Source organism: Pipra filicauda, unplaced genomic scaffold (assembly GCF_003945595.2).
Source record: "Pipra filicauda isolate LSUMZ 115617 unplaced genomic scaffold, ASM394559v2 scaffold411_size619879_pilon, whole genome shotgun sequence".
Classification (NCBI taxonomy): domain Eukaryota; kingdom Metazoa; phylum Chordata; class Aves; order Passeriformes; family Pipridae; genus Pipra; species Pipra filicauda.
The window spans coordinates 24,605-51,367 of record NW_024104545.1 but is presented as its reverse complement, the minus strand read 5'-3'; the positions used below and the strand labels follow the sequence as shown (position 1 = coordinate 51,367).

General features: G+C 41.1%; 2 protein-coding genes across 6 annotated transcripts in view; one reads left to right on the top strand and one right to left on the bottom strand.

Moving 5' to 3' along the window:
* The window catches only part of PRSS12 (serine protease 12), a 34,172-nt gene extending 22,422 nt beyond the window's left edge, over window positions 1-11,750 (bottom strand). The window contains exons 1-3 of the mRNA XM_027732814.2: window positions 11,361-11,750; window positions 3,644-3,782; window positions 1,577-1,755 (exon numbers count right to left, since the gene is read on the bottom strand). Of these exons, the coding sequence (XP_027588615.1) occupies window positions 1,577-1,755; window positions 3,644-3,782; window positions 11,361-11,661 (619 nt within the window). The 5' untranslated portion in view covers window positions 11,662-11,750. The remainder of the gene's footprint in view (window positions 1-1,576; window positions 1,756-3,643; window positions 3,783-11,360) is intronic.
* METTL14 (methyltransferase like 14) overlaps window positions 1-26,763 on the top strand; it is a 71,667-nt gene that overhangs the window by 28,088 nt on the left and 16,816 nt on the right. For all 5 annotated transcript variants that reach the window (XM_039385467.1, XM_039385469.1, XM_039385468.1 and 2 more), the window contains 5 exons: window positions 1,581-1,729; window positions 7,630-7,704; window positions 22,794-25,057; window positions 25,207-25,295; window positions 25,926-26,013. In XM_039385467.1, the coding sequence (XP_039241401.1) occupies window positions 24,992-25,057; window positions 25,207-25,295; window positions 25,926-26,013 (243 nt within the window). In that variant the 5' untranslated portion in view covers window positions 1,581-1,729; window positions 7,630-7,704; window positions 22,794-24,991. The remainder of the gene's footprint in view (window positions 1-1,580; window positions 1,730-7,629; window positions 7,705-22,793; window positions 25,058-25,206; window positions 25,296-25,925; window positions 26,014-26,763) is intronic.

The following is a 26,763-nucleotide window of genomic DNA, read 5'->3' as shown; positions in this document are numbered from 1 at the left end:
ATTTCCCAAAATAGAATCCTGATAGTAAAGAAAAAGGAAGGTGCTTAATGGTTTCTCTGACATCACTCCAGAACCACACTTTATTTTTTCTAGTTAGATGGAAAACCTGAATTTAAACTTCCTAGAAATGAGCTCCCCTCAGCTCCACTGTCACTAGCTGAAGAATAATACAGACAGGTATTATTATACAACTATACTGATCTTGAATTACCTACATGTGAGAGCATTCACAGACACTTAGTGCTGTAAAGCCAAATACTAAATCAGTCTGTAGAGCTGCATTTCTACCAGTAAGAGCAAAATTGCCTCTGTATAGGCTTGCTCCTGGAGGGTAAAATCTGAAGTAAGAGGCAAAAATTATTTTATTGACATGGAAGTAGTAATTCATCCTCCTGTTTTCTCATTCCTTTGCTAATTCCAGTCAGAGCAGTGAAACCTCCTTGACTGGAGTCTCACTTTAATTGTCCACTTCCTGTTTCTGGTCTTTTCAAATCAATAGCTCTCTTCTGGTGCACCAAGAAACTGTCCTGAAAGCATCACTTCTGCATAAAGCTATAATAATGGAAACAGCTTAAAGCCACATAGACCCCCCACAATTGTTCTAGTATTAACAAGGTTATTTTAAAGTTTCTCCGTATCTAACATATGAATGATTTGAAATGTGAATAATTTTTGTGTAGCCTTCCAACCAATTAATTCTACTATTTCATCTATTTCTTGGCTTCAAAAAAGAAAAGGGCATGTTACTGTTCCACCGATATGAAATCTGGGGCTTTCTGCAATTACTCAAAAAGGGTAGTTGCAGTAGAACCTTCAAAAACTTGAAAACATTTATAGTTTTCAGTTTCTTTAGGCAAAACTACTTCTCTTGCTTTGGTCCTTCAACTTGTCTCATACCTTAAAAAAAGTCTTCTCCCTTCCTTCTACTCTACAGTTGCCTACTAAATTAAGACCAAAATGTTCTTTTAAAAGTCATTTATCAAAATATTACTCATTAATAGGAGAGCATTAGGACAGAAATGCACCTGCTTTTGGATAGGAATGTAAGTAGGAGAGGAAAGGCAGCACAGAACTGGCTGCAGCCACATGTTCTGGTTACAGCTGAAGACGCCGCCATTGCCAGCTCCCCAGCACCGCCAGCCCAGCCTTCCTCGAGGCCAGCAATATCCTAAATCTGAGGGCTTAAGTGCCCATTTAGTTGCTGTTTAGCACGTTGATTAAAATAATCTGAAATATCTTAAAAACATTAATGATACTTTTTTTCCTATTAAAAAAATGTGGGGAGATACAATCCTACTTTTACAGCCAGAGATTCTTGCTACTTCACCCCTTCTCACAAGCTACATCTCAAAGCAGCAATTTGCTCGTAGATTATGGAAAGGTAAAAAGTTTTTAAGCTGGTTGCTCCTTGCACAGCACAGAGGTATTTGAAGCAGTTAATGATGTGGTGATTCAATCTGTTTAATTTTCTCTTCCAAGAAATCTTAATATTTTTTCTAATTTAATAATGAGTAATTCCTACTACTTCTATTTAAATAAGAGGAGGAGTTAACCAAACCATATGTATTTTTTTTACCCAGGGAGGAGCTACATGTGACAGCAGCTGCCATTTTTTGAGGACATGTTCCATCCTGCCAGGTGTCTTTTTCACATAACAGTATATTTTCTTCATCACCACGACAACGCACTTCACTCCAGAAAACAGGAATAAGGCCCAGTCCAGAAAATGGTATGTGTTTCGCTGTACCTTTCTCACTGTGAGAAGAATAATCAGGATAGGATATTAGAGTGGGAGGAAGGGAAGTGGGAACATTTTCTCATCTATAAATCTTGGAGTAGGAAAGAAAGGCCTTTCTTCAGTAGTGTAAATTCATCACATTTTCATACAGTTCAGCATTGTCTTCTGCACAAAGAAGAGTAACAGATGTGACCCAGTTCTCACCATTTTGTTGTGGGATATTTTAGTACAATGATTGTGTTGCTGCAGGGCCAACTGCATTCCTGTTCTCTCAGTTCTGAACTACAAAAATCAACAGAGTCCACAGGTGCATCTACAGTACCAGCCCTGCAGTCACACTTTCAGGAGAGTTAATTCCACCAGGCCTTTCACCCTTATCCTCTCCTTTAGTCCATGAAAACATACCAATGCTGTGCCCATCTATGTCATATATTGTGGTTGTGATGATGGGACAGGGAAACCACCTCGTACTCCATTAGATCAGGCCCACGTCCATTTTTCTCTCTTCGGCCATTCCCATCCATCCAGACCATTTATAAACAGCTCCCTTTCCTTCCCATACCAAATCTACAGCAGCATTTATGGAGCCATCTTTTCTTCCATATAAAGCCCAACAAAATTAAAGCAAAGCCCAAATACTGTAATATCAAAGGAACAGATGGATGGAAGCACCTGAAAAGCACCAGTAATACATATGAGTTCACCTGGTGGTACTTAGATCCAAATTTCTGCCAGACACTCATGATAACAGGAACTTCAGCTCCTGTTTGCTTGGGGCTTTTTGGCCTGGGTTCAGCTTTAACCCATTTCTGTTGACAACACCAAACCACTCACCTGTATTGCTGATCTGCTTTTGCTAAGAGCACTCTCATTCAGCTGAAGGCTCAGGGTATGGGAGCAGAAAGAACTTAGGTGAAAATGAGGAGAGGGAGACAGTGCACGTAGACAGCTGAAGTCATAAGCAAAATCACAGCCTCCAGATGGCTGAACTTTTATCTCATCTAATCCTCATATTTTTATAAGTTGGCGTGGTGTGTCCAGATTAGTATTGAACATTATAAACCAGCTTAGGTTTAGTTCTGGCTAGCAGTCTTAAAAAGTGGGGTAATCATGAGGAATGTCACAGTGCAAGTCTGCTCTAAAAGCCCCTTACTGCTTGTAGCAAGCAAAATCACTGCTTTGCTATATGAGTGAAAGAAATATTATAAAGGCAATAAAGCCAGACAAATTATGTTAAAGTGTCCTTTTGATTAACTCCATTCTGGCAGCAGCTCAGTGAGGACAATGCAGAGATTTTCAACCTGTCCAATACTGCTATAACTGTAAAATGTTGCCATTTTCCAAAAGTTAGGATGAGTCCCAGATGTTTTTTGGCAGGATAGAATGGATGATTACCAGGGTAGTCCCAGGCTCCTGAGAACCAGGAATTTTCCTGTGATTAGGAGCCCATGTAGAGTCTAATTCTGGCCACAATTACATTGTTATTGATTCAATAACCTCACTGGAGCTAAGTCTCACTCCTAGTTGAGAGTTACATATGTGAGATCAGGATCAGACTACATATTTCTGTCCTTGTGGACATCTCCCAAATGTCTAAGGGAGCAGTTTTTGTTTGCCCTAAGCTTTTTGACCCGCTCACACATTTCACTTTGAAGGCAGAGCATCTGCCCTGGTCTGCTCCTCTCCAGGTGCCATATGCAGTTTTCTGATGAAATACTGGTTATCACAGCAACCTCTTGGAAGTGTAACGCGAAGGATTCTGGGGAGAACAACGTCAGCATTTAACAGCTCTCAAACAGAAAAAGCAACCATCAATGGCAAAAAGCCCTGAGGATTTACACAATAGTTTGTCCTCTATACTGAAACATTAAAAATAAGTTGACTGATTTTTACTCTGAAACTTACCCAAGTGCAAGCTGTCGACATACAACTGTTGCATCATTATTGTCCCAATGGCTCCCACAGATTGTTCCCCAGATTCCATTCAAATAAACTTCCACTGTACCTTCAAACTCATTCTTGCCACCCTGGAGTCTCACTGACCCTAGTTAAAAAAAAAATAAAAATAAAACAATTAAACCTCCAAGATACTCCCTTGCTCAGTTACTATATCCCACATGAAAGACTCCAAATCTCATTTTCCCTCTGCAGAGAGAGTTTCTGTGTCATGTATTAGTGAGCTGCTTCCAAGAAACACTTTGGCACACCTAACATTCTTATACCGTGATATACAAAAGGAGATAACCTTATTTTTAACATTTTACTTCTTATACTGAAATTATATTTCTGAACCTTCTGATGCTACAACTTAGCTAAAAATCTAGCAAAAAAGAAGTATGTGTAGACTACACAGTTATTTAAATGTGATTTCCTCTACCCAAATGAACAAAAAGTGTATATATATATGTACATATATGTGTGTATATATATATATAAAAATATATATAAATGCTCTACTTTTATCTTTCACAAAATTCCATCGAACTTAAGGGAATCAGAAAACAACCACATGTATTGCATAGCTCTTGCTCTGACCCATGGAACATTATGCATGTATTGGATGTCAGCAGTTTATTTTAGCCAAAGAATGCATTTGTTCATACTCGTTCTCAGACAGAAAAATATTGGATGTAGTTCTGTTAATTCATGAGAAGTCTTTACCAAATTCTCAGACAAAGCAAGATAAAAACATAAGGAATTGTCTAAAATGGGGGGAGGGGGAAGTCTGCTTCTTGAGAGCTGCAGAACACAGAAATCCAAGAAAATTAGCAGATGTTGCATTTTTCTATTAGGTAGTTTTACTTGGGATGCCAGATGCTCGTGTTGTTGAAGGTAGCCAAGGGCCACTGCTAAAGGTGGGAAATAGCTGTTCCTAGGTATAACTCCACAGAGGCAGAACAGAGTCATAACAACAAGAAAGAATACATTTCTGTTAAATTTTCAACTGTTTGAATTAGTATTGCCTGAAATCTTAGTTAATCCATCTGCCTCTGTTCTGTGATCTACTTAAAATTAGAAACTACACCATCATCCAGTTCGCAGGGGCTTTACCAGTGGGAGGAAACAGTCAGTGTTTGTGCCTGCATTTCATTGCATATGTGTTAGTGTTTGTGTAAATAATAACAATAATAGGTAGGTCCACTTTTTTTTCTCAGCTTGTGTCCCAGTTTTAGTTCAGTATATTTTATAAAACCACAAAGCCAAACAACTGCCAGATAACTCGAGGAATTAATTAACCTCAAACTTGGTTTTGCATGTTCCTTTCTGCCTCCTGTTTACTTTCTCAGCAGTAGCTTACTGTGCAGTAAATTGCAAACAACATTTATTCAACTCATGTTACAAGAGTGAGCTATCATTTCAAAGAGAGGATTATGACTGAGTCAGTTATAACAATACTGTAGACATGTTGCACATCATTTATCTGCCTTTACGATTTTTCTCTTTGTGTTTTTCTGTATGTGTCACAGACAGAGTCTGGAATTTTGTTTATTTCTGCTCTTCAACAGACTTTTGTGTCGACTATTATTTTCACTTGAAACATCAACTGCAGGCATAGCAAAGTGATTCCTGACATACCAGAAAGCAAGTTTGAAGATGTCATCTCCAAAAATAAGTTTATTTTCGTGCATGATTGCTTACAGTCCTGCATGACACCTACTGAAATCAATACAGTGTTTCCTGAGTACACATTACACAATGTTTCTGTTCAAATATTTGAATAAGGGAGTACTTGAAGAATAAAATTCTCTTCTAAATTCTCCATGGCAGAATTTGGCTCACTCCTCCTTCTGTATTTACACAATTCCCAATGACAGCAGGGGAAGAATTCATTCATGTACATAGAGCAAAACACAGAAGGGGATTGTTAAAGGTAAATTTAAAATATTTAATCATTTAATTTAAAATATTGATTTTTACCCGATAAGTTAATCTAGAAAGAAATAAAAAGACAGCCTATTTTTACATGTAACTAATATTAAACCTGCCATTTCATAGAGCTAACCAAATCTATGGAATATGCACTTTGAAGTATGTATCAACCTATATCATATGACGAGTCATAATTATGTAGCAAACAAATCAAAGGGCACACTAATGAGAAAATTATTTCTCTGGTGTTTCCTCAAAATGTTGTGGTATTCAGACACCTGGTAGTTATACTACCAGGTCAAGAGAGACATTAGCTACAGTAGCAGGGATACCTCATAAAACATAACAGAGCTTTAAAATCTAGACTTTCAGTATAGTAGCTTAGTTTTTCTTTCCAACAGATAAAACTCTTACTCCATAATGAAACACAGATCTGTGTTTCCTGTGTAAATTGATCACAGGGAACTGCAAGATGACCAGCCTGATCTGCCATCTCTATGTTTATGCTGTATTACAAAGTATCTATTTATGTGTGAATATTTTCATTGCAAGATGGTCAGTGTTTGTAAAATGACCAGGAAACACTTTTTCACTTCCTAGGCAGCAGCAAAACTAATATTTAGCATGCTTAAAAGGATACTGGTTAATTCTTAATTTCACTGATTAAGTTTTTTGCTGTTAGATTTTAACACCTCAAGCCCATACTGCACCCGAGCACATGTGCCCAAGGGGCTTCCTTCTGTGCTGCCCCTACAGCACGAGAACTGTGCAGAAGAGCACCTTCATTACTTTTTAGCAAACAGCTCTGGCTTAACTGTATGCACTGGAGGCTCTAGGTTTCTGGAGTCACAGGAATAGGAGCATCTCAGTTGTTTAAGCTATAAGTTTTCAGCTCTTTTAGTTGCTGAAGAAAACCAAATATGGTGGCAGTAGAGCTAATGCAGTAGTATCTACTCTCTGCTCTCCATCAACTCATTACAGTGTCAAGCCTCTCCTTAAAGTGCTTCTCAAACCTACACTGCCTCCACACCACGTTCAGCAACAGGGAACGGGAGCACTGGGATCCAGCCCACAGCTCTCTGCCCTCCTCAGCACTGGTCAGGATGAGGAGAGGTGAACTGACCCCACAACAGTTAGAAACAAGGGCACAGGACCACAAAGCAGGCCTGCTAGGCAGCTCTAGGACACACGCTGTGGTCTTAGAACAGACTTAATTCAGCCTTATATTAAAAAATACAAATCTACTGTCCTGACAGAAACTCCTTATTTATAAACACTGATTGTAATTGTGTTCTAGCTGAGGTTACTGCCGGTCAATTCATGTTGTTTACATACAGTCTGGTAATTTTAGTTGTCCTGGTATCTGCCCAAGTCAGAGTCTTTCCTATGTGCTATCACTGTTTAAAGGAGATTAAGTTATACTTGCAAATGCAAGGAAGTAAGGGTATCCAGTGGGTGCTGCTGAGACTTGCTCCGCAACACCTGCCATATAGGCTCAAGATGAGACACCCAGGAAAAAAGGGGGAGGAAAACCACTCAGCCAACTTTTAATTAACTCCACAAAGCAGAGGAGCTTCAAAGGAATTGTGCTGTTGTGATTGGCCTCTTTTCCTATGCCATTCTCCAGAGAGAGAATCTCTCATGTCCAGAGATGCTGGGTAACTTCAAACCCTGTTTTATTTTTTACATTTCACTGGGAACGAGCATTGTTACTGTGCGTGGCTGGATTGCAAACAGAATGGGAATCACTTTCACTGCTGCTGTACTTGTGTTACAAGTGGGGTTTATGGTGTTGGCTAAAGGTGTGCCAGTAGTTCCTCCATAAATGCCTGTGTCCAAAGGTTTGCAATTTGGCTGTCAATGTAGATTGGGAAAACCGGGATCAGAAGTAGAAACTGTGCCTTTTACCCCGGTGCAGTGTGCTCTGAAATGGCAGATTTAAAGTCAAGCAGAAGTAGTATTCTGAATATTAGAAATCTGTAAAAACAACAAACATTTTTATTTCTGCTTTAATTTCCAAGGTGTTCCAACGTGGGATAGCACCACAGAAAGGCCCAGCACTGATAATTCATCTCTGTTGCCTTGAAGTCAATTAGGTAAGTCCAAACTGGCATCAAGTGTCTCCCATTGACACCTGCTGTATATCCCATGTAACTGCATTGTCACTTGTAGTATTTCAGAACACTAGTGGATGGTTCATAATACATACAGGAGAGTCTATCCCAGCCTCAGAATGAAACTAATTCATCAGTTTTTATGAGGTACTTGTAAAAAGCTACCTGTAGTACAGGTCAAATCTAACACCAGTTCAGATCAACGGAAGCTTTTCTTCCCTCCCAGGATCAGGCTAAAATCAAAGAAATTAATCCTGTTGACTTCAGCAAAACTATGGATGATGCTCAGTGTGATCAATGTACGCTGTTGTCTATCACTATTACAATTACTTCCCCTTGGCATTTGAACCTTGAAAAAGGGTGCATCCATCAGAAGTCCTTTTTAAGAACTATCCTGAGAACTTCAGCAGATAGCAGTATTGCATACTCGAGGATGCTTACATTAGAACTTTCATAAATATTGTATATACTGAGTGTGTAATGTGCTGCATTGGTTCCTCTGCAGCAGTGAGATCCATCATGTCATCAATCAATGTTTTAAGGCTCTGAAAAAACTAAAGTGGTCAGAGCTGGAGAAAATGAGGGCTCTCATGCTGTGCAGCTCTAGTAAGAGTGGTTCCAGAGCTGCTGCTTCTTAGAAGGAAAATATGGACGCTTATGTTTAAGTTTTCATCATATTTTTTCCTTTAACCCAAAAAAGCCAAAATCTCAAAAGGCCTTCCATCAACTGTCTGGACTGTAGTATAACAGGTAGGGAGAATGATTAGTGTCCAGACTATGAGCCTGAGGCTTGATTCTTCTCTCACAGAAGTTCGGTGAAGCCTTATTTGATTGGCCTTAGTGGAATTACCCTGTGATAAAAGCAATTTAAATGGAAAGACTCTACAATCAGGCACTTCTGGAGGTGTGTACTTTATTTCCAGTTCTGCCACTGATCTCTGGCAAAGACACCCTCTCTTGTATTGTTTCCTCTCTTTGTAATAGAAAGGAAGATAATTAACCCACTTTACTTGAAGAGCTTTAAATTACATTTGTAACAACATATCATGCAGAATACTGTACATGCCACACAAACATTGTGTGGCAGCAGTTGCTTCCAGGTACTGAACTAGGCCTCTTTCTTGAAGCCCAAGTACAGTACAGGTAAAGTGTTATTAGCAGTAACTAAAATACTAAATTCTGCTGGATTTATGCTGGCTCTGTGTAGAGAGCACTCTCGTATTCATTTATTTTCCTCGCTGATTTCCTTGGTTAATCATGATATTTTATACATATTTGTATTTGGTTTACTTGCTATCAAGGCATGAGTAAGTAATATTACCCAGATGTCTCTCATTATAGAAGGAAGGAAATGAAACAACCGAATTTATTATTTTTAACTGTAAAACTGATTTTAGACTGGTACCACATAGTTTAATTGCAAAGGGGCTTTTATTTTTTTAATTTTTCATTGTTAATGTTCAAATATAAAGCGGTTTAATATATATACATGCACAAAATGTAGCCAGTTAACTTTGCAGGTAACTCTTAATATTTAAGCTCGAAAACCCTGGAGATTTACAGTTAAGCCTTTGAACATGGTATTGTATTCAGTTATTGCAGGTGCCTAATACCAAGTGTGGGCTTCCTTAGCCCAGGTACTAAAACAGCAGGTCAGTCTGACCTTCCCTAGCTATAAACTGCATCATAACATTGTCTTACTTGCATTTCTTTGCTTCTTGCAAGACAGGAACATACTTCAGGAGGAATGTTATAACAGTGTTTGTTTCTGGGGAAGTGGCTTGATTTATTTCCATGTTCCCCTATGAGCCACCTCACAAACTCTCTACTTATTTCCTATTGCCCCCACGAAGGCTTTTGGGCAGAGGTCTGCCCTGGTGATGTCACTGAGAGTTTACCACTGAGTCCAGCAGGAGCAGATGACCCTTCCCTTAGAAAGTATTGGCTATTGTTCAGTAGCCATGTCCTCCCTCTTAGCAGGGGCCAACCTGAATTTCCTTTTTCAAGGGGAACAAAGCAGCACTCTGAAAAGACTGAAGAAACACAGCTAAACCCAAATCATGCAGTATTTTTGGTGGTTTTTTACTTACATCCCTTTCATGCTGAACTTACAGGGGATTCTGGAACTAACTTACTTTACTAAGTGCAAGATTGGGTTCTTAGCAATAAACTGCTGTGTTCTTCTTCACTATTAGATTAGACTAAGTCCTCACAAAGTATTCTGGGAACCAGACTGAAGAATTCTGAAAAAGGCTATTAATATGTTGGGCTAATTTAGAGAAGCAACTGTGGGACCCTTTCCAAAAGTGAGACCAGTTAAAGGGCATGAAGTCTTCTGCATTTTTTTTCATCTGTGTCTAGTTATGTGTTTTACATGCCATCAGCTGCCTGGTATTCTTTCTAGGGAAACATCTGTACTGCATAACATCATTCTATCTTCTAGAAGGAGTACAACATTTCACTTGAAGCATGGCTTTGGAAGCTGCATTTTTTTTAACATGTAAATGATCAATGTGGACCTTGGAGCCTCCATATCCTCTTCCTGTGATATGTTATACCAAAATGTATAATTATCACATTGTTCAGGTTATCATCTTTTTTTCGGACACCTTCTATGGCTATTGTTGGAAGAGAAACATAACAATCCTTTTCAGTAATCTGAAATTAAATTAATGTAAAAAACCCACAACAAACCCAACTTCCATAAGAACAAATTATTATTAATAATATTAATGATGAACTTCCTTGCTGACCTTGTACTATTAGAAAATATGTAAAAGGAAGGGCAACAAAGCAGGGAAATTTAATTTTTATTGCAATGATTAGGCTTGATCATTTTTAGTATAGATAGGACATAATCCTTATATAGGTGGGAGATAATATCAGAGTGATGCAGGAGAAAATGTGAAATCATTCAAAGCCAGACTGTGCTATTGACATTTAATGTCGATACTGATGAAATGTAAAGCTGATCAAGGGCTGAATGCTGAAATTGCTGCTCAGTCCTTACACACTGAAAACTCCCCTGAAGTCAGTGGGAGTTCAGCTGGGAGTGTGTGGGGAGGGAGCACAGATCTCTTGGCTCCGTTTACAGATGTCCTCGAGCACCATCGCTAACTTGTGAGCCCCAAGATACGGGGTAAAAAAAGACAGACAGACAGACATACTGTGTGAGCAGATCGCCTTTAGAGCAAGGCATCCTTCCGCTTCTCCCTCTGCCACTTCACTTCTGTAGACCAAGTGCTTCCCGGAGAAGCGCACCCCGTTACAAAGAAGAGAATGCCAGCCAGCCTTGGCTAGCTGAGCCTCCTGAACACTCACAGCACAGCTTCGAAACGCGATTTACCCACAATTAGAAAACTGCGGCGGAATAACCTCTGGTGGGACCTTGGTCCTTCCGCTGCACCCGCTAATGCTCAAGTTTAACTCTCCTCTCGGAACAGCTTTGGCTGTCACGTTGGCAAACGGTGCCCGTCCTCCCATTCCCCGTTCCCTCCGCGACGGGGAACCGGGTCCGGGATGGGAGAAGAGAACGCCGCCGCCCGGCCAAGGCTCTCTCGGTCTCTCTGTGCCTCTCCCCGTCCCGCGGACCCCGCGCACCCTCCCGCCGCGCTCCCCGCCTGCCCGTCCGCACTCACCTTGCTCGCAGCCGGCGCGGCCCCGGCCGGCCCCGGGGGCGCAGCCGGGCCGCCCCTCGGCGCCGGGCAGGGCGCAGGAGCTGCGGCGTCCCCGCGGCGCCCGGCCCGCCGCCCCCCGCCGCGGCAGCGCGGCCGCCGCCGGTGCCCAGGGGCGCTGGGCCGCGGGGAAGCCCCCGGCGGGGCAGCCGGCGGGGGGCTGCGGGGGGCGGGCGGCCGGGAGGCCGGCGGAGACTTGCCCCGGCCCGCGGGCTCCGGGCAGCGTCCCTATCACCAGCGCCACCACGAAGCCGGCCAATGTCATGGTGCCAGTCCCGCCGGCTCGGGTCCATCTCCCCCTCTCATCGCGCCCGGGATGCGAGGGGGGAAGGCGGGGCCGCGGCGTCCCGCTAATCCCCCTCGCCGCACACCCCTCCCGCGGGGGCAGGGCGAGCGGGGCGCGGGGAGCCGCGCAGCCCCGCCGATGCCGCCTGCCTGCCTACCTACCTGCCGCAGCCTGCCCAGCGCGGAGGGGAGCGGCCGCCCGGACACCCCCGCGCCCTCCCCGGCCGCCCCCCTGGTTCTGCGCTGCGCCCCGGGTTCTGCGCTGCCCGCGGTCCCGCCGCAGCCCCTCAGGCTCACCCCGCTTCTCTCTCGCACTTGGGGCTCCCCTACCAGCCACCTTCTCGGCCCGCGGCTGTGTCTCCCCCGACCTCCGACAGCCTCACAAAGAGCAGAGGGAGCCCGGGCAAAGCCTGGCCTGGGGAGCGCAGCTTCGGGGCGAGAGGGTCAAAACGCAGGGCGGCTGGGGCGGCAGAGGGATGGAGAGATCCCCAGACGTGTCAGCGAGGAACAAAGGGGCTGGAAACAAATGCCATGAAATGTCTTCGAGGGCTTAGCATTATCCCAGCCCCATGTGCTCTGAATAGTAATCTGCTTATTCCCAACCGCTGCCGAGGACTGCATGACCTGATCATCTCTGATTTCCTTTTTCCACCGGGATGGCTGTCAGTTACTTTTGCTTCTTTGTATCACACTGTTTAGTTTTTCGTTTGGATTAATTATTTTTTAATTCACCTCCGGTTTTAATCTGTGCTGTTCATATATTGTAAAGTCCAGTTCTGCCTGATGGAGTGCACACCCTTTATTTGGCAATTTGTCACTAATGTGAGTCTGTAGATTCACATCTCCATAGGATCTTTTTTCCTCTCTAATTTTTTTGTCTGGAATGTGTTTATTTGGTTTCTGGGCAAGCACATCTGTATTTCCACAAGCTTTCGTTGTGACTGGAGTCTAAAAGAAAGAGGGTGCTTCCTGCTTCCCAGGCAGGATCCCACGTAAAGAGTGTTCCTTCCTTTAGCAGCCTCCAAGCTGTTCAAAAGGTGTAAAATGCAACTTGACCAGTTTAAAGTTTTTGTTTATAAGAACAAAAGACCTCCAGTGCTGAGGAAAGCAGGTCCCACAGTGTTTGGGATTACTTGTATTCACTTTAGTCCTGCTCATCTGTCCTTAATTTCTTATTGCAGCATTACAGTTTGTATTTTAACTCACAAAGTTAAAGAATACTCTGCTGGGGTTTCTACAGCAACATGATAACTATGCTATCACATTGTCTCTTGCACTTCTTTGTGGATAGAAGCACACAGATTTCTTGCTGAGGTTTCTTCTGGGAATATGTATATGTATTAGTTTAGAAAACACCAGGACTAGCAAGAGTTTAATTTGTTTTGAAAATATTTTAATATATACAAGATGTTAGCCTAAAAACAACTCATTATGACCATTTTTGAATTGTCTGAAATTCTGTTTCTGTCATGACAAGTTGGTTGCTTTTATCTTTTTGAAGGACTGGTTGAAAGCATGCTCAGCCTAGCTGGTTAAGGCTTCCTTCATTGCCTAGTAAACACTTCTTGGCATCACAGTAGCAGCAATATTTAATTTTCCCTGACCTAAGCTCTTTTTCAGCCCCCCTGTAGCCTGGAAGGGTTCTGCTGATCAGCACAGGGGGAAGAGAACAAATGAGTATGATGAATCTTGCAAAATGCTTGAGGCAAAGCTTTGAGCCTGGCACCTATTCATGTATTCTGATTGCATTCTCCTCCCCGAGGTGTGTGGGCTAGCAGGAACCTCAGTGCACTGAACTTTCCTTACCTAGGTAGGGTAGAGGTGTTTGGGCTTCAGGTTGAAAAATGGTACTAAGCAGGAGGTGGGGGGAAAAGAGGGGAGGCTACACAGGGAAAACAGTTTGGAAGTAACTAGAATTCTGTAAGGAGCATCAAGAAGAAAAAAGCAGTTGTCATAAGGATTCCCTCCCAAGACAGGGTTCAGGTTTAATCGAATGATCCACACATACAAATTCACTCTTGAACATTTTCATTTTTATCATGACTGTTGTTTTTGATGTAATCTTATAAGGAGAATGAGCCTCCTTTTGTTTTAATAACTATAAATGTACTTTCACTCAGAAAATAATGCTTTTGTTACAATTTACAAATTAGGGAGTTGATCTGGCTCCCATTCAAGACATTGATAATAGTCTCACTGTAAAAAGGAGGGGCCCTTTTCTAACAAGTCCTGGAGCTGATGCAGTTTGTTTTCCCAGGCTGAATGCTTTGCAGTTTGGTTGCAGCTTCTGTCTTTGCTGGAGCATTTACAACTGTCTCCCCCATATGGTTTCTCTTGTGTTTGAACCTGTGTGAGCTTGTGCAGTTTTTCCTTTGGCTGTGGCACTTACAGGTGCCATGTATAAAATCACTCTCATCTGCTGCATTACTTTTATCACACTTGCAGGAAGCTCATTATCTCTGTGACTTCTACCTCTGTCACATTTCTCACAATCAGTTGAAAAATATTGGGAAGAGCAAAGACAAAGTAAGAGTTACATTGGACAGATTATGTTTTTGAGAACCTTTATTCTTCTGGACATCACTCTTAAAATAACAGTAAAAAACTGCACTCTGTTTTAAGGGTGGGCTTCATACATTTATAAAACAAGAAACAAGGGCTTATTACTCTGGTATAGCTGTTAGAGCTTTAAAAAGATGCCAAATATGAGGTGTGCTTAGCGCATTTGATTGCCTTAAAAAGTTTTCTCTCCGCTGTAGAAAACTGTTGAAAACTCATTCACAAACTGAAAAAGAAAAGGAAAGAGAAAATATGTTTGCTTAGTTAGGGAAATAGGCAAGTAGTTCTTTGGAACCCTCAAGAGGTCTCAGTGAATCTGGGTGTTACATACAGCTTGGATTCTGAAATTAAAGTATTCAACTTTTCAGAAAAAAATTGGCACAAAGTGCTGAAAAAATAATAAATCTTTGGAAACGGTGCTAGTTATACTTCTGCAGCAGCACTGTGGGATTTAAAGCCAGTAATCTATGTTTAACAAGGCCTGCATTTTTATAGAGAAACAAAGGCTTGTTTTGGTCTTTTGAGATTGGTCGAGAAAATAATCCATTAAGATGCAGTGGGTTAACTGGCTCCAGCTGAAGTACATAACAATTCTCCTTTTTACAAAAAATTTTCAATACTTAGTATTTAGCTTATGCCTCACACACAGAGTTAGTACCTATTGACAGAAGTCCAGGAAACAACACTCATGACCAAAGTTAGGAAATCTGTGCTGTGTACTGACAACTTCCGAGAGAGCAGTTGTAGGAAATTGTCTGCCAGAACAGGCCTTAATTTCTGTACAATTCCACAGGGTTGGCTGCTTTTTTGTCTCCTGATATTTGACAGTCCTAGTACCAAATTGTTGATAAAACAAAGAATAATAAATAGTTCATAGTCATGGATGGATCTGACCACTCCAACACCCCCCACTCTTCCCATATTTCCATTTCTCAGGTATCCTGAGGAATCTGTGCACAGATTCCTCAGGATACCTGAGAAATGGAAATATGGGAAGTACTCACATAGTACAGCAGCAGCGTGAGTTATTCATATCTGTAAGGCTTAAAAGGAAGCTTCTTAGTTTTCTAAAAGCACTTGATAGTTCTTCCCTGTTACTGGCTCTGTTTTTGCATCAATTGTGTGAGGGTTATTAGAGGACTAATTTTCAGTAAATGATTCTTGTGAATAGGTGAAAGTATCTGATGTGTGGGTTATACATGCAAAAATAGTAGTCCTGCGATTCAAAAACATTTAATACCCAGCATTTAAAATTCAGCTGGAGAATCAGTCTAATTCTGCTTTATTTGAATCAACAGCAAAATTCACTGATTAGCCTCTTCCTGTGTTCAGTAAAGCTGCTTACCTTTATTTTTGAGTAGCTCATGCAGTTTGCTGTCAGCAGGGATTTTAGAAAAGCTGAGCACTTCCAGCTGTTGGTGGAATTCAGTTAAAATACTCTTGGCAAGTGAAGGCCTGAGTCAGTCCTATCTGACTGCCACTGATAGCCCTAACCCCAGGTATTCCCTCCTGCATTCCCTCCTGCCCAGGTCAGCGGAGATGAGATAGATCAGAGCAAGGGCTGACTTCAGGCAATGAGATATGTGAAACTCCCCCAGGAAAGAAGTACAGAGCAGACAGAATGTAGCCAAACAGCCAGGCACAACACACTGTCATTAACTTATTTTCAGACTATCCAGCTAATAATTTCTTACTATTATTTCTTTACACGATCAACTATGAAGGGGCCAATAGATCAAGTGCTGGAATCAATGGGAAAACTTAGGCACGTGACCTAGTGGGGACTGGGTGAGATCAAACAGCACCAGACAGGGGCTGAAATCAGGACTAGGAGAGGAAGCAAGGCTTCACACAAAGGAGACTTCCATGTGCAAAATGAGCCATGGAATGGGTGCCGAAATGAGTCAACATTTTTAGGATGTAAGTCAGCGCTCTTATAAAATAATTTTATTCATTAGTGTCATTCTTTTTAACTACACGGGCAGCAGAAATTTGAAATGCTGCCAAGTCTGACTCAAAATTAATTTGGGTTTGTGCTTATGTGGAAGAGAATAGGCCTTTTGTCCGTAATTCCATATAAGCTCCATAGGGTGACCCTGCATTACACAGGATGTAACTGAACAGCCTATAATTGATGAGGTTTCCATTACCACATAACACAGTCCACACAGTAATGAGATCACAGAAAAACCTTCTTTAAAGTGTTAAGTACTTTCTTGTACAACAAGCTGAGTTCATACTAGAAGGCACTAAGAAACACGACTTCCTGGAACAAGGCAATAAGAAACCTGACTTCCTGGAGCTGGTCAATACATGTGTGCCTAACCCTGGGTTACACAGACACCATGAAATAATTGCAGCTAAAACTGAAAGGTAAATTGAATCATGCAAAACTGGGGAACGCTGTTTAATACAGGGAATGGGGAAAAAATGCTGTTTCACCTGAGATGGTTTGGCCATGGTTTACGGTCCTGTTCAGGCAGTCACAACGGAATGGTGTAAAGGCTGTGTTTTCTGTTGTTTCCATGAGCAACCTCCCAGCACTTCTTATGTTCCTCTCCCAGAAGGACCAGTTAGCAGATCCCAAGTGTGCTGTGCCATGTGGCAGAGTGGGGAGTGAGACTGGAGTGTGAGAGCAGGAGTGCCCCAGCCTGCCTGTGTAAATACAGCAGAGGTGCTGCTTTCTATCCTGATGCTCGGAATGGGAAGCCAATGTGGCATCCCATATGTTGCAGTCTGTTAACTAGGTGAAAGGTGAGGTTGTGTAGCCAGTCTATAAATAAGCATATCTAAAGAGGCAAGAATATGCCAAAGAGGATATTATGAAGAAGTAGAATGGAAAATTATGTTCGTTAACAAACAAACAAACTCAGTGGAGTTTTGCTAAGAAATGGAACTTCAATTCCAAACCTGACAACCCTGGATGTATGTGGGATTTAGTACTTGAGTCAGGTTTTTAAGGGAGAGGAAATATGAAAAAAAAAAAACTTTAATGTTTTCTTCATCATAAATCACACACTTTGGACTCTTTTTCTTGTAGAAGGTGGCCCTTACAAATGAATCAACATTAGGTAAGCCTGCCACAGAGCAGGATGGAGCCCTATTTATTCAAAACATCCACTGTCAGTGAGGACAACTGGTTCACAGAGCTGAGATATACGACCTTCTACAATTTCCTCTGACATTCATGGGCTAAGAAGGTTCCCTGGGGTAAACAATGCTTTATAAACGCAGTTGTTTAGGTTCTTCTCTCACAAACAATCCAGGTAGGCCCCTTCCAATGATTGATGCCTGCAATGGTAGCAGGTAGCAGGTCTTTTCTTTGTTCAGAGATAATATTCTGAAAACATTTCTTAATAATATCTATTTCAAAACTTTGCATTTCATGGTCATGAAGTGTAAGTGCAATGGAAAAGCCAAACCTCAGAAAGTGAGTCAGGCAGGGTTGTGTTTTCATCTTCCACCTAACCCAAGTCTCATCTTCCCATTAGCAGCAACAGAATGAGGCATTTCTAATATTTACTGCAGGAATTCTTCGGTGTCCTGCGGAAAATCCAACAGCACCGTACATACAATGTGTAAATAAGGCTTTTTCCTCTGCATTTTCAGAGGGATGCAGGAATTGCTTCGGTGCTAAGCTACATTCATGCAGTGACCCTTCAATTATTTGATTTATCTTCATTAACATAATCCTCTGTTACCGAAACGGGAAAGGATGAAGTGGGTTACAGCTGCATTTTTATACTTTTTAGACAGTTATTAAAATATAACTATAGCATATTTAAACATGTAAAATAAAAAGAGAAGGGGAAAGTTATAAATACATGTTGGAGCAGGAATAGTTTTGTCCATGACACCATATTTAACATATTATAAACTTTGAGTTTCTAAATGTTTTTGATCTTGAAAGGCAGCAAACACTTCAGATTAGCATAAACCTTGCCATGAGGGCATTTGGTCCACAGTTTGAAATGCAAAGCAAGACATGTTCCTTTTTTTATCTTTCCCCTTCTGTATATGTATACAACTATAAAACAGCCCACGTAGTTTATTTATTTAACAAAATATTTTGCAGGGACCCCATTGTAAACAAAAAAATCTATTTAATACATCTGTAATTTCTTCATATGCTTCAGCAGTGCACTCTTAAAATATAACTCAATAGATATGACTTTTAAGACTTCTAAGTCCTATTAACATAAAAATACAGCTATATATTTTTAAAAAGTTACATATTAGCATGTTTCAATGCACATTTTCTCAGAGGCAGAGAAGAATCAAATATAATTCTCCTGTCACTGTTATTTAGGTTTGGTCGTTGTTGATCTCCAAGTGCTGAACTAATTGACAATGTAAAGAATTTCCCATGTTTCCAAAAGTCAGGTTTACATGCGTTATTTTTAATCAGTTTACAGATAGACTTTTAGAAGGATATTGCTATTATATACAAATTGAGAAATTTATTGTATGTGAACTTGAAAACAATGTCTCACAAAGTTAGAACAAAGAGCAGTCAGGATTTTACCACTTCTTATTTTTGATCTGTGTCAGGATTGAAAAGAGAGACCTGAACCATGTTAGATATTCACATGACTCTTCTGCTACATGTTGCCTACTCTTGACTCGCCACTGAAATAGAGGTTTGGTCAACATTACCCAGATTTATTCCTACTTATATTTTTAATATTTGGGGGGTTTGAGAAAGAAGTCACAAAAGCTGCATTCTATTATTATTAATAGTTTGGGATATGAATATCATTGTTCCAAAGGACCCCATGTTCTTATACTTAATGAAGGGAAAGCTAAAAAAAAAGTCAGTTTATATTTATTTGACTTAGGGAAACTGAGATGTATTGGTCTGTATTGGAAGCACTAGGACTAATTGTAAATTATCTTTTGTTTTACTTGCAGCTTCAATTATTTGAGAAGTTTAGCAGTTAAGGAGGGGAATATATTGTTGAGTGTTTATAAACTATGTTCTGTTTGCTGTATTGGTTAATAATTTCATCAAAATCAGTGAGTCTTCTCACGTTAGTGAACAGATATTATACATGATGAATACGAGCCTTAGTTTGCCCACATTGTTACCATTTCAAAAAATATAAATCTCAGCAATTCCTAGCTTGCTTTCACAAATATCTACAGAGCTGGAGCACCCCTTTCACACTGATTGATTTAAAGCGACTCACAAAGATGCATTTGCTGCTTGTGCCTGCTTTCAGCATTTTAGAGGAAATTTTAAACTGCAACCACACAGGCTTTAAAATAAATAAGGTGAGGCTCCTGTGTAGGGTTGTGAGGAGATTCTGCACAAGATGGGATCAGAGCTGGCTTTGCGCTATTGAACTTGTGGTTAGAACAACACTGGCATTGTGCAGACCTGTGACAGACATTTGCACTTAGATTGCCTTCATTGCCACAGAATGTGGGTGGGAAGGGCAGGGATGAAGGGCGACAGATGAAGAAGGAGGACAAAGATGGAAAATTCCGTCCCTTTTGGATGGAAAATTCCAGTGCTGTAACAATTGGCAAAACAAACTGATTTCTTTTAATCTTCATTGTTGGCTTAATCATCCCTTATTCTTCTCGACTTGTGACTGATGTCCCTTTCTTATCTCCTCTGATCCCTCTTGTCCCATTATTATGATTTCCTCATTGCTATTTTCTTCACAATCTAATGGCTCTGTGGAATTACACGTCCCAACTTACTATTGTCATATTTAGTCATCTTGGCTGGGGTAATAATATGTCAACTGAAAAGTAAAAGTAAAAATTAAAATTAAGCCCGTTGGCTTTGGAGATTTTTGCTATGGATATAGTTATACAAAAGGTAGACAGTGAGTTGTCCTGTTTTTATATGGATCTGTTTAGCAGGCCATTTATTTGTGTAAATAAACACTGTGTTACAGTACACACTACTTTTTGTACTTTAGACTTCTAAACATTGTTATTTTACCCAATACCTTCTAATGGTGTATAACTAAATCCTACTAGACCAAATACCCAGTTACATTAAGTAGAAGTACTGCTAAGTTTATTTTAAAATTTCAAACCCTCTCATTGTTTTTTTATTATGATTATTATCCTATTTTGGAAATAGATCTCAGAATTTTGCCATTAGTTTCAACAGAACCTTCATTTGGCCCTTAGAAATCAAATAACTTCTGCTTGGAGCTGTAGAGATGGACTTGCAGTTTTCATAACAGGATCATAGAATGCCAGGTTGGAGTGGACTCAAGAACTATCTGGTCCAGACTCTCTTGGAAAAAACACAGCACCCTTAAAAGTGTCCAGTGTTGGGAAATCCACCACTTCCCTGGGGAATTTATTCCAATGGTCATGTGTAGTCCATATGTCCACTTTTTCTTCCCTGTATATATAGGTTTTTTTCCTAAATCTACTTTCTGAAACTCCTAGAACCCAGGAAAAGTAGAAAGCAGAAGAATAACTCTTTTCTCTAGAATTTAACTACAAGCCATCTTCCAGAGTAACATTTTTCATATTTCTTTACTGCCTTCTCTCTGTACTTCTGGTGCTTCTGAAGCTGTGGTTGCACATTTGCTGCAAAATAATCCAGGCTGGGTTAAAAGATTGGCCAGATCTTTTTTCCTGCTCTGGTTTATTCCACAACCACACAGAAATCACAATGGATAGAATGCCATGAACGTGGAAATAAGTGGCAGATCCAGGAGCTGTTTAACTGACTGTGCTATAAACTTACACAAGAAAGCATTAAGCTGCAGATATGGAAAAACTGAGTGTTCATAGAAGCCATAGTTAACTGGTAACACTGTAAATGCTCTGGAAAACACAGAAGTAAATGGGAGATCGGGAAAAGAAGAAAATAAATTTAGGGAAAAATACTCCATCTAATTAGCTGTGGAAGGTATTCAGGAAAACATTAAATATATAGATATCAGGTAATATATAAGGATGATTTTTCTGGAATACAAAGACTTCAGACATACGAGGTTTTCAGTGTACAAAGCTGCCATATACTGTAACATTCTGTACAGAAACACCTGGTCACAAAACAGCTCTGAGACAAAGTAAGAGTATTATAATCAAATAAAATATGCACAAGTACCAAATGAAAACACAAAAATGGATGTGATTGTTTTGCAAGCATGATAGAACACAATTTCTGACTGTAAGATAAAACTGGCAGTATTATTTTAATATCTTATTTGAAAAACATAGCTAAAGCAGGAAAGTGATACATAATATTTTCTGATCTCAGCGCTTATAGAGTTAAGTCTAAGATGGAAAACACCGAGATGTATAGAAATATGGTTCTTTGTTATTCAAAGCATAACACATTCACACTTCTTTAACGCTTTGGTTTGTAATAGTAAAGCCAGCAGATGTCATGTCCTCAGATTTGTGCTGCCCTTGAGTGGACCAAATTCAGCTCAGTGAACAAACAATATCACTGAAGTTTGTATAATGAGTAGAGATTTGCTCCTGCCTCACTAAGGGGACAGTGTTAAAGTGAGAGAGGGGCCATTTGGGGGCAGTGTTAAAATGAGTAAATACATGGCTAGATGCAATTCAACACAGAGCTGCATTCCATCCTCTCTTCACATGGCATATGGCATATTTAAGGCATAGACATTTCTATTAAAAAGCCAGTTGTATTTTAACACATTCTTGAATGTGATGGGAAGCCAGTAACGGCTGATGTCCAAAAGACATGAGACTTGGGGGGAAAAAAGGTAAAGCAGCTAACTCCTACCTTTTGCTATAGAAATTAACACTGAATTTGTAGAATAGAATAAACTAGACTAGACTAGACTATTACCTGGTCCAACTGCCTGACCACTTCAGGGCTGACCGAAAGTTAAAGCCTGTTGTAGGGCATTGTCCAAATGGCTCTTAAACACTGACAGGCTCGGGGCATCAACCACCTCTCCAGGCAGCCTTCTTCGGAGTTTGACCACCCTCTTGATAAAGAAATGTTGGTCCATGTTAACATCTATTTTTCTACTATAATCTATTTTTATATTTTCTATTTTTCTATTTGTCTGTTTTGAGTTAAAAGATAAACTTTTATTTCCATCTAGTGCCTTTAATTTATGAATTTATTGAGCATCTAATTGGGGATAATGTAGTTTGAGGTTTGTGATGTGAAGAACAATTAAAGTGAGCAAACAGCGTTAAATTAAGCAGTTTGGGCCTAATTCTCTGTAACTTCTACAGTAATTTCTACTAACACAAAATAACTAGCAGTTTTCTGCTAAATGGAGTAGCCTAGACTTGAATATGTGTCAGTGTAACACAAGTATGAATTGTTAGTGTTTTATAAATATTTTATAATGCTATGAATGGTGAAAAAAAGTGGCATAGAATGTCTGCTGATTACACAGCCACCTGACAGTGGAAGTAGATACAAGTAGGCCGGAGGACAGGATTTGAAATCAAAATTATTGCAACAATAGAAATAATTAAAAAGATTGAATGCACATCAGCAAAGAGAAGCGAAAGGTAATGTACCCAGGGATAATCAGTTAAACAAAAACAGGATGAGAAACAACTGGCTTCATAAATTTGAAGGGAAAAATCTGGAAAATGGATCAAGGGTGATGGCAATTCAACAAAGTCAAGAACCAGGATAACTGCACTGAGATGCTTGAGCAAGTCAGTCGCCTGCAGCACATCCTACATCACGTCTGTATTTCACAGTCCAATTGAATCCTCGTTGTGGGAAGAGGCATTCACGAAAGAGCTGACTTGGTGATTCCAGGAGGCAGAAGGAAACACAGCAGGGTGAAAAGAAATGTGATGAGTCTTCCCAGACACTGGGGACTGTTGCAGAGGAGAAGCAAATAACTTCTGCACGCTCATGGCAAACCGTATGAAATGCATTTCTCTTGCTGTCCATATGGAATCAAGGTTGTAAATTCCAGCAAGGAGTATTTAAAGTGGAGAGTAGGAAAAAAAATCTGACTGTAAGTACCACAAAGCTCCAGTATGGATTGCCCAGGGAGGCTGATGCAGCTCCAGTACTGCATATTTGTAGGTTTGACACCATGTCATGGATGCCATCAGGATAGAGGCTGGATTCCATGCTTTTTTGATGATTCCACTGAAGATTGTGATGCAATCAAAACACCAATATGAGTGATCAAACTCAAATATAGATTGGAGTATGGTGCAGTACATGTGCATGTGTAGCTCTTGACTCCAGACTGGCAAGAGTTTGGCCTGATACTTGTTTTAAGAGAAGAAACAACTGACCACAGTCTGGGTACAAAGCTGGAGAGCCAAAACCACAGCATGCACAGAGAAGAAGAAAGGCATGGGGCATTCTGAAAATATACAACTTTCTTGTTTTGAAACAGTGTGTGGATACAGCAGAACATCTTTCATAGCCATTAATATTTGTAAAGATCGGCTCATCCTAGCAACCAGTTCTAAAAATGGAGTGCAGGCTCCCACAAACTTCATCGTGTCACATCCAGGAGGAAGTGATTTTGTTACTCTGCAGGGACTTCTACTGTATTCATTACAGCCAACAATATCAAAGCAGTGTGCAGTAGTATGAGATAACATTTCTTTTCCCATAACATTTCCACAGATAGGACAGTATAACATAGTAATGTATTCCCTGGGGAGATTAAAAAACACCTCTTGGTATTCTGGGGTTTTAACATTTAAAAGCTCCACCGTTTTTGTAGGATGTTCTATCACTGAGAAATGTGAGTAGCTGGAAAAGGTTTCTTTTTGCATTAGTCTGCACTTCTCTCATTTCCTTCTCTTCCTGCATCTTTCTCAATTTGACTTGCATAACATGATTGACATGTATACAATATATACCACATGAAAAAATAGGAGAATAACAGCTTGTATCACAGAAGTGTGACAGTGTCTGGCACTCAAATACCAGCAGAGGAACACCACACTGTGAGAGCTGAATGTCCCTTCTCAGCTCTTCTTGTCCACATCTTTGGGTGTGGCAATTACAGGAAGAATCAGTCTATTTCAGGAGAGCAAACATCAGCATTAATTATGGTTGTGGGGATAATTTGTAATGTTTCTTTGTTCTTTTGTTAAGTTTCCTTTTGTGAGACACAAGGGACTGATACTTATTGCACAACTTTTGAATGCAGACGGCGGGTCTATATTTCGGTTTTCATTCTTGTTGCATTCTGAATAGCTGTCAGAATGAAAATCAGCATGCAATGTGGATTACATACATTCACAGACAGGATGTACAAGAGGGACGAAAGGAGAAAGTGGGAAAAAGAGCAAAATTCAGATTAAAAAGGCTCTAAAGATTCTGCAAAACTCCCTCAAAGCAGAAGTTTTTAAAGGATCAGAAGATGGAAGCAAAACATGAAGGTTAACCTAGAAATAAGCACACTGGATATTGAAATTGGATGTAAAAGATGTACTTTAGGAAAACCGCTCGAGGTAAAACCTCGAGCTGGCCCCCATGCCCAGCTAATTGCTGAAGTGGCCAGAGCTGGGACACGGCCTGAGGGGAGCCCTGCACAGCCGGGTGTCTGCCTGAGGGAGAGAACTTGGACTGCACAGCTTGAGGGAAGACGGATTTCATATCTGTACTTGAACAACGCCCAAATTACACGAGTCTGCTCAGTGACTCCAGGGCAGCCTGGCCATGGATTTCCACGAGGGAATTGCGGCGGGTGGGAAGTGACGTGTTGTGAGGGAAGTGACGCCTGGGCGGCGGGAGCCCGGCGGAGCGGAGGGTGGCGGTGGCTGTGGCGGAGCGGGGCCGGTTCGCGGCCATGAACAGCCGCCTGCAGGAGATCCGGGAGCGGCAGAAGCTCCGCCGGCAGCTCCTGGCGCAGCAGGTACGGCCAGGCCCGCCCATTCCCCCTCAGCGACCGCCGCTGCCGCGGCCCGGGGCGCTGGAGGGGCGAGGGGCCTGGGGCGGCCCTGGGGCTGTGTGGGGGTGGGTCCGCAGTGGCCGCGGCGTGAATTTGTGTTTCCCGCTGTCCAGCTAGGGGCCGAGAACGCGGACAGCATCGGAGCCGTGCTCAACAGCAAGGAGGAGCAGCGGGAGATCGCCGAGACCCGGGAGACGTGTCGGTCCGTATCGGCGAGCGGGGTCTGTTCGAGACTGGGGGCTTGGTACTCATACAGGCCCTGGAAACGGGATGGGATTGATCTCGGCGAAAGAAAGTGCTTTAATTACCCAAATCTGAACTTTGGCTAAGGCGAGGGGTGTCTGGTTATTCTCTTCTCAAAACAGCTTGGAAATACAGGCTCACATTTGTTTCTTGTGTTAAAAAGATGCTGCGTAGGAAAACTGAGGTGTGAATTCAGAATGTCCCGGAGCCGTTATGCTTTTGTTAAGAGCAGTTTAGTTTAAAAGTTCTTTTGGACCAATAGTCGTGTCTAGACACGTGTAATGTTAGTAATTTATCAGGTGTAACAGTAATTTTCTTGTGTGACCAGACTTAATTTTGTAGATGTACTGCTTTGGTTAAAATAAGCTGTACTGTTCAGAACAGAAAAATGAGAAAGGGAAGGAAATTTCTCTCCTTTCAGGAGTTTTGTCCTTAGTAAGTTGTGCTGGTCTCGAACATACTGAAAGAGGAATAGCTTGTCATCAAGTTTCAGAGTAATTTCAAACTTGTAACAGAAGCATGTAGTCAAGGCAGATTATCAAAGATTTCTGAAAATATGAGGATTTTTTTTTTTTTGGGCTGTTCACAGGGCTGCTTATGATACTTCTGCACCAAACGCAAAACGTAAATATCCAGATGAGGGGGAAGCGGATGAGGAAGAGATTGAAGAATATAAGGTAAGGAAAAAAAGAAAAAAATTACTTTTCTGTGGTGTTCTTGTGTCCCTGGGGGACTTCTAAAATATATATGCGTGCATATAAAAATAGATGTGATGTGTATAGATACTTCTAATATGCGTGTCCCTCAGGGGCATCCGAGGTGTCGATGCTACGTGGTTCTCTTCAGGCATAGGTGCATTGAACTGCACATGCTCCAGGACCCAATTTTTCAGGCTTGTTTTAGCACTGCTCCTGGAAGTGATAAAACGTGGGTGCTCTTGGGTACACACAAAAAAACCCTTGACCAGAATTATGTTGTGTCAAAAGAAAACCTTGTAGTTAGAAGGAGCTACAGGCCGTGGGATGAGATATGGGGAGGCTGAGGGTGCCTTCTGACCTGTCTGTTAAGTGCCAAGTAATGTAGTTCTGGATAAATGGAAGAAACAAGGGACTCTAAGGGAATGGAAATAAGAGGCTTGGTTTGGGGTGTGCTTCAAGCATGTAAAATGCCCAAGAAAAGTTTAGTTAAAAAAACAAAACAAAACAAAATGCCTCCATGGTCAATGAAGTGTTGTCAAACTCTCATGCCCTTAATTTTTCAAATGCTCATCCCAGAGGTGTTTGGCAGCTTTCTCCATTCATATCCAATGCAGCGTTTTGGCTAAGATGGATGGTAGAAAGAGGTCGAACAAAGGCATGATTATCATACAGCTGTGTTTATGGTTTGTTTTGGGATCTTGTTGCAGCATATATCCTCCCTCTGCCCTT